This window comes from Lottia gigantea, assembly GCF_000327385.1.
Source record: "Lottia gigantea unplaced genomic scaffold LOTGIsca_31, whole genome shotgun sequence".
Taxonomy (NCBI): domain Eukaryota; kingdom Metazoa; phylum Mollusca; class Gastropoda; family Lottiidae; genus Lottia; species Lottia gigantea.
In genome coordinates, this window is record NW_008709027.1 from 152,204 (window position 1) to 160,931 (window position 8,728).

At 34.7% G+C, this 8,728-nt stretch overlaps 2 protein-coding genes across 2 annotated transcripts; both read right to left on the reverse strand.

The window, feature by feature from the left end:
* Positions 1-2,722: 2,722 nt before the first annotated feature.
* On the reverse strand, positions 2,723-2,896 carry LOTGIDRAFT_119642 (hypothetical protein; the record flags this gene model as incomplete). The annotated part of the gene is made up of 1 exon (XM_009057672.1): positions 2,723-2,896. A coding segment is annotated over one exon (174 nt), but the record flags the coding sequence as incomplete, so codon positions are not given.
* Positions 2,897-3,211: 315 nt separating this feature from the next.
* On the reverse strand, positions 3,212-3,400 carry LOTGIDRAFT_69881 (hypothetical protein; the record flags this gene model as incomplete). The annotated part of the gene is made up of 1 exon (XM_009057655.1): positions 3,212-3,400. A coding segment is annotated over one exon (189 nt), but the record flags the coding sequence as incomplete, so codon positions are not given.
* Between the last annotated feature and the right edge of the window lie 5,328 nt (positions 3,401-8,728).

The following is an 8,728-nucleotide window of genomic DNA, read 5'->3' on the forward strand; positions in this document are numbered from 1 at the left end:
GCAAACGTTATCTTGAAAATTTAATCAAATTCTGTACTGATATTGGAGTGCCAATTAAAAACGAAAAAAACTGTACTTCCTACAACTCAAATCACTTTCATAGACTTAGAAATAGTCACATGTGAAATGGAACTACGATGCTAATGGTGAGTAAACTTTCAATTAAACAGAAGACTAAATTAATGATCAAATTTTTCTGATTCAATAAAGATCCGTTTTGACATTTTACTTATAATTTCAACATGTCTAATCCCGATGGCTTCAATATCAATATGAATTTTTTTTGTGTAGGCGAATAATGTTAGAAATAGAAAAAATATATAGCTTAATACAGTTACAAAATTAGAGTGATTGAAGGCGATTGTCTGTCGATTTCATTTTGTACTTTTCCACCTGCTATAGCGTTATAAACTATTTTCTGGATATAACAATAATAATAAAATATTTATTTTAAAAGGGTAAAAAATACATAGAATACAAACTAATTAAAATGCAGATTCTATGTTTTGTTTCACAAACGTTTTTTAATGGACAATGGATAATGGCCACTGGTAAAAAACCATAATATTGGAGACGATGCCAGATATCGGATTATCAGCACAGGCAACACAGAAGATAGCTTGCCAGGCAAGGTAATATTCGCCCACTGACAGCTTTGATTTTAAACAAAAATATTTTGCTGTACAGTTATAATTAACAGTATGAAATATTCAACCTTCAGAAATACACTTCTTTTGAACTTTTAGGTCGATACTGTATAATATTACATCTGATCATCTGACCTGATCGATCTGATTTAGACGACCGATCACCGCAAATCTCAGTTGCTCGAATGCTCTTTTCTCTTCACAATTGTTAGCAGCATATGAATATGATGATATGGGATTTAAGCTCGGATAAGAGCCCCTTTCACGCAACGAAGAAAATGAAATTATACGATGTTTACATTGAATTGCATTTAAGCTTCTCTTTTGTAAAAAAGAAATTTGTTAATTGAAATAAATTATATCAAATGACTGTAGAAGTCTGCATTGCGAATTTCTGGGATTAAAAAAACTGACTGACTACTACGTTTTGGCCTAAATAAAAGGAATATTATTGTTGTTTTGGTATATAGATTTCAATATTCTAGATGTCATGTCATGTGGAGTAATCTAAGATTATTCAAAGGAAAATGTAATGTCGCGTTAAAAATCGGCCAATATACAAATGGCATGTTATTTTTCAATAGACATTAATGTCACAATGACATTCAGAGACATAAAAGATCTTTTTGTTCGCTTTTTTATATATTAATATAAAATTTTATTTATTTTTTATATCATAAAGATCGTCAATTTGTCAAAATGTTCGGGTATGTTCGAAACATTTGAAAATGAAAGGGTTGTGTTTTCCATCTTTTGGCGGAATTGTTTTTTATTGTCAAATTATCCCATTAGATACATTTAAGACACGTGATTGTAACGTTAATCAAAGGAATGATTATTATACTACCCATCTGTTTATAAAGTGAAGGGGAAGGTTAGGGGCTTGTCACCTTTTATGAACAAAAAGTGAAAGTGTTCTGGAAATTAAGCCGACTTAAGACATAATATGCAATTATTGCACAGTGAACAAAATTGTCACATTGAGATCTTAAGAGTTGTTTGAACTAAATTATAAAAAAAAATGTTATAGGCTACATTGTATGATTATTACGTAACATTCCGTCGTTTCCTCACTGGAAACTATGCTTTTATCTCCCCTCCAAAAATAGAAAGGTGAAACGTAATTGGCAATGATAATAGAGTATATAAATATTTTTCGAAGTAAAAAAGGTTTTTGTGGTCTTTAGCTTTTGCGCCATCAAGGTTTTTCACTGTATGATGATCATTTTGTTGCTTGAATTATAATTATAAGCTACTGATATTAGGGCCTTGTTGTGTGGATTGACTGGGTCTGTAATAATGATTTAATAACGATTTCGGTCTTCCTTCATCAACAGTTCTGTAACATAGATGGGCCTCGTTTTGTAGTCATACTGAATTGAGTCAAGTCTGTGATGGCGCGTGCAAAAAATGAACATTACAAGTATGTTATACTTGGTAGTTCGTATATTAAGATATTACAAACATGGTTTGCTAGTAATGAAGTAATTAACTTTGATTTTGACCCAAATCTCGATCCGATTCAGGTATATTACAAAGGGATCGGTGGAGGTCAAATTTCCTGTAGGAGACACTGCCAAACATGGGCAGATATAATAGTTGAGATTAATCCAGAAGGCCTAGTTATTGAGAAATTAGCATATGATTTGGATCACCTTGAAGTCAATTTTAATTGGGTTGAAGAAATGGTAAATAGGCTAGAGTCATTGCTCAGCTTATCGATTAACCATTACAATTTAACCTTTGTGACTATTTGTCAAATTATACCAAGGTTGAAAACTCGAAATATTCAAATTAAAAATACAATGAATTTGTTGATATGGCCAACCATCTTTTAAAATCCGAAATAGCTAGACGACCTCCATGGTCTTTTTGCAAATTGAGAGGAGTACATCCTTTTCAACCATCGAAAGACTTGTATCTTAGCGACGGCGTTCACTGTAGTGCAATAGGTAATAAATTGTATTTTTGAAGTCTTAGGGGAGCTACTCTTAGAATGCACAAAAAAATAAGGAAACCAATTTAACATGATTATCTGTTCATAACTTCCATTGTTGTTTGTTATCTTATATACATTATACCTTCTGATATGTATTATCACATAAGTTGCCTTCTAATATGTCGTCATGGTATGTGCCTTCTGATATGTCGGCATGGTATTTGCCTTCTAATATGTCGGCATGGTATGTGCCTTCTGATATGTCGGCATGGTATTTGCCTTCTAATATGTCGGCATGGTATTTGCCTTCTAATATGTCGGCATGGTATTTGCCTTCTAATATGTCGGCATGGTATGTGCCTTCTGATATGTCGGCATGGTATGCGCCTTCTGAATGTCGGCATGTTTTTTGCCTTCTGTTATGTCGGCATGGTATGTGCCTTCTGATATGTCGGCATGGTATTTGCCTTCTGATATGTCGGCATGGTATTTGCCTCCTGATATGGTGGTATGGTATTTGCCTCCTGATATGGTGGTATGGTATTTTCCTCCTGATATGGTGGTATGGTATTTTCCTCCTGATATGGTGGTATGGTATTTCCTCCTGATATGGTGGTATGGTATTTCCTCCTGATATGGTGGTATGGTATTTGCCTCCTGATATGGTGGTATGGTATTTGCCTCCTGATATGGTGGTATGGTATTTTCCTCCTGATATGGTGGTATGGTATTTGCCTCCTGATATGGTGGTATGGTATTTGCCTTCTGATATGTCGGCATGGTATTTGCCTCCTGATATGGTGGTATGGTATTTTCCTCCTGATATGTAAGCAATAGTTATCAAATTACTCCATCAATTACGTTATGTTTTGATATGTTGGTAGTCGAAATTGAATTTTGAGATATATGGTCTATCGATGAGTACACTGAACAGCACAACATATTCTTGAATAAGATGTATATAGGAAAATCTTCAGCAACTTTGGCTGTTAGGCTGTCATTGTTTATGCTGAAAATTTGATTCTGAATAGTTGTGTCATTCAGGAGCTTGTTTAGATAGAAATATGTAAACTTTGATTCGAATAGTCTACTGAGAATTAAATACTTGGTTAGACATTTTATGTTTCAGTATACTACTAACGAAGATGTCCAAACGAAGTTGTTCAGAAATAGCTTCAATGGTTGACAACAAGTTGAAACGGTTACGTACTCCTTCTTATAAAGTTAAAAACCAAACAGCAACAAGTTCATCGAGGCATAAAGTTCGAGGTCCAACTACAGATTCTATAGTTCAGGAAGAGGTTTGCCAACCTTCCCAAATACCTACACTTATGATTCTAATGATAATGGACAAGTGATTTAGATGACATTGATGTTGACACAGACATTCATGATTTAATAACTCAAAATGTTTAAAGTATGATCAATGCTGCTATTCCTACAATAACAGAACGAGTGGCAGAAGCAGTTTCTTTGCACGTGCCTCCAAATGATCAACGTGTTGTACAGACTGGGTCAGATATGTCAATGGATTGTTTCACCTAACGCACTGGATCATTCTATTAACATGAATCAACATCATAATACTTTCACAGGTATATGTGACTATTATCCTAAGCATATTTCTAAACCTCGTGGGATAGGAATTGCTTCTAAATTACGATCCAGAATATGGGCGAATGAATTCATTGATTTTAATCATTTGATTGGAAAAGTGCATTTTAAAGCAATCAGGGGAAGAGGTGTCATTCCATTGAGACGACAAGGCAACAAATAAAAACGTCGAGGAGCTTGGCAACTGGGTTAAAGCATTTTTGTATATGTGAGTATTTACACGGAAAAATATTCAAATGAAACTTTCAAATTAATGAAGTACGGTTCAATCATTTTGGAACTGAGAGAACAAGCTGGAGAAGCAGCTGCCCTGTGGTATGATTTAGCCCTTAGGGGACTGCGCCAATCCACATTTGCTCTATGGGATATTATAAATTTATTGGCAGTAAATCAAGGAATGAATTCAAAATCACTAACTTCATTAAAATATAATATGTCTAAAAGTTCATCTGTTATTAAAACAGGTAAATTGGGTGGATTCTGCTAGGCAGTTCAACAGAACTGGGTTTTGTAAATGGTCCGACTCCTGCACTTTCCGCCACTTTGTGTACCAAAACTGTCAAGGTTAGCATAGTAATTGCAAATGTCCACAATTGGCAAAAGATGATGGCAAAACTAAAAAACCTGCTACACAAACAAAAAAGGTGGCAGGTGATACCAAATAAATTTTGAACTAAGTAATGCTGAACTAACAATTAGGTAAAGGCTGCTTGATGGCAAAAACAGATATTTAAAATGCTTTTAAGCTTGATGATTTTTTATTCATTGGTCCAGCTAATACCGAATGTTGCAAACGTTATCTTGAAAATTTAATCAAATTCTGTACTGATATTGGAGTGCCAATTAAAAACGAAAAAAACTGTACTTCCTACAACTCAAATCACTTTCATAGACTTAGAAATAGTCACATGTGAAATGGAACTACGATGCTAATGGTGAGTAAACTTTCAATTAAACAGAAGACTAAATTAATGATCAAATTTTTCTGATTCAATAAAGATCCGTTTTGACATTTTACTTATAATTTCAACATGTCTAATCCCGATGGCTTCAATATCAATATGAATTTTTTTTGTGTAGGCGAATAATGTTAGAAATAGAAAAAATATATAGCTTAATACAGTTACAAAATTAGAGTGATTGAAGGCGATTGTCTGTCGATTTCATTTTGTACTTTTCCACCTGCTATAGCGTTATAAACTATTTTCTGGATATAACAATAATAATAAAATATTTATTTTAAAAGGGTAAAAAATACATAGAATACAAACTAATTAAAATGCAGATTCTATGTTTTGTTTCACAAACGTTTTTTAATGGACAATGGATAATGGCCACTGGTAGAACTTATAAAAAAACCATAATATTGGAGACGATGCCAGATATCGGATTATCAGCACAGGCAACACAGAAGATAGCTTGCCAGGCAAGGTAATATTCGCCCACTGACAGCTTTGATTTTAAACAAAAATATTTTGCTGTACAGTTATAATTAACAGTATGAAATATTCAACCTTCAGAAATACACTTCTTTTGAACTGTTTAGGTCGATACTGTATAATATTACCAAGTTTCGTCAAAGTCAAGAATTGAGCCTTCTAGAGTGTTTACAGGCTAAAACTAGAACGCGTTTTTAAGAACAAGGGCAATAACTCAAACTAAATTCGATAGGATTCATCCTTGGTTGATAACAAACACTCACATCAAGTTTCGTCAAAATCCATCAAGAATTGTGAAATTTGGAGTGTTTATGGACCAAAAATTGAACGCGCCTTAAAGAACAAGGTCAACAATAGTACAATAACTCATACTAAATATTTTTCGATTCTTCTGATTTTGATAGGCTTCATCCGTGGTTTATAACAAACACTGACACCAAGTTACGTCGAAATCCATCAAGAATTGTGCCTTCTAGAGTGTTGATAGGCTAAAAATTGAACGCTTTTTCAAGAACAAGGGAAATAACTCATACTAAATATTTCGATTTTCTGATTATCGATAGGGTTCATCCTTGGGTGATAGCAAACACTCACACCAAGTTTCAGCAAAATCTGTCACGAATTGCACCTTATAGAGTGTTTACGAGCAATTCATAAACAAAGGCAATAACTCATACTAAATATTTTTCGATTTTTCTGATTTTCAATAGGGTTCATCCATGGGTGATTACAAACAATCATACTAAGTTTCGTCAAAATCAGTCAAGAAATGTGCCTTCTAGAGTGTATACGAACAATTGTTGACGGACTGACGGACGGGTGACAATATACGCTCCACATTTCGTGTGGCTGATAAAAATGACGCAGAACCCCATCTTTAAATCGGTTTATTCTCATTTCACCCCCTTCCGATCACGCCACTTCTCATTATGTCCTTTCTAGATTCGAAACTTTATTTTGCCCCTTTCCCATATTTCATTGCATTTACAAATGTATAAGAATAATTGACTTTACCAATTTAATAGATATCAGAAAAATTTGAAAAGGACATACGCAGTCATAAAACATTTCCATATCATTTCAACTAATTTTATTTTGGAAATTCTACGCAGCATCATTCCAGCCTACTCTTTATCAAATTCCAAGTGCCACGATACCAAAATGCACACAGGAACATAATTCAAAACGGAACGAGCATAATTTTTTTTTATGTGTTTTAATTTTTTTACTAAAAGGAAGGGCGAACTGGGAAAAGGGCAAACTGGGAACGGGTCAAATTGGAGAAGGGGCGAAATGGGAATATTTAGGGACTAAATGGGAAGGGGCGATGTGGGAAGACACCCTTTTAACCAGGTACAACCGTGTTAATTTTTCCTATCAAAGATTTTGACGTCTCGAAATCCGATAAATAATGGCTTACGTCAATAATAAAATAACAGATAGGCCTATCTACAAACGTAGTAAATGTCATTTTCTAATGAGACCGGATTTGTGGAGACACAAAACTTCTTGTTGATGCCTCCGATATTTGTTTTTGTTTAAAAAATAATACTTATATACTATTACTAATACTATTGTGCATAACCTTAAATATAATTAATATTTGAAAAATGCTTTTATACCTACCATAGTATATCGACATAACCAAACAGAACAGAAACAACCAATAGCCACAATTATACATAGTTTACGGGCGTATCAAATTAGTACCCATTTCTGAAAAATAAATAAATAATGGTAGGTGACAGATAAGTACCACCGTACCGTAGACAATTCAGATTGGAATATGCTTGTAATTTGAATAAGCAGATCCATTAAAACCAGAAGTGTAATAATACATTTAGACCCGTGAGACAGCCAGCTTGCCAATTTTCGGCTGGGTTGTATCTGGCTGGTTACAGCTAAGCCAACGACTTTGGCGGCCGTGGCTGGCTTGACAACACCAGCTGGTTAACCGCAGCTTCGAGCAAAAATACCTTTCGCAATAAGTGCCACTAATACTAGATAGCGAATGATTCTCTCTGACTGACCGGTTATGTAATCCAGAATCGAAGACCTCTAATGCAATTTGCAAAGGTTTCTATGGAAGTTTTTAACTAAGGATAGCGTTTTGAGGCGATACTGAACAATATTTCATCAAAATCTGTCAAGAATCGGGCCTTCTAGAGGTTTTACAGGCCAAAATTTGAACGCGTTTTTACAACAAGGCCAATAATATTTTTCGATTTTTCTGATTTTCGATGGGGTTCATCCATGGGTGATTTCATACACTCACACCAAGTTTCGTCAAAATCCCATCAAGAATTGTGCCTTCTAGAGTGTCCACGTGCTACAAATTGAAAGCATTTTCAAGAACAAGGGCAATAACACATAGTAATTATTTTTTGATCTTACTGATTTTAAATAGGGTTCATCCTTGGGTGATAACAAACACCAAGTTTCATCAAAATCCGTCGAGAATTGGGCGTATAAAAAGATGAATTTCAACATTTTAATCCTCCAGTTAAAGTACAATACAACTACAAGACACGTGAAATGAGATTCAAAAATCTAGAATTACAGACAATATTAATTTCCAAATACTTAACAATGTGTTTGTAAGAACCGAGTTGCAAAACTTGGGTGAGCAGTACGAAAAGTAAGTAAATTAGGTTCCATGAAATAGCCTACATTTGTAAAAGAGTCATCAGCTGAGTATATCTGGATCTTCCAATATCTGGACTGCAATTTAAATTCACAAACCAAGCAAAGAATAAGTCATGGGAATACTTGATGTTGTCATGAATAAAGAAGATCATGTTCATATTAAACAGAGCATCAAGTGAACTTCGTTTGGCATTCATAATTAAATATTTTATTTGGTTGTTGTCATATCCACCAAAGGGGACTTTTCATACTGATGTGACACCTGGCGCGCGCCGAGGAAGTAACACCGCGGCTGCTGGCTGGCTTACAAAGCAGACCGGTGGGGGCGGTTTGTGGTAGCAATAGCTGGCGAATAAGCCGCAGATTTTCGTCGTCTCACGGGTCTAACTACATTCTATGTGATAAAAGGTAACAAGGTACGCACTGGATCTCAAGTCGAACTG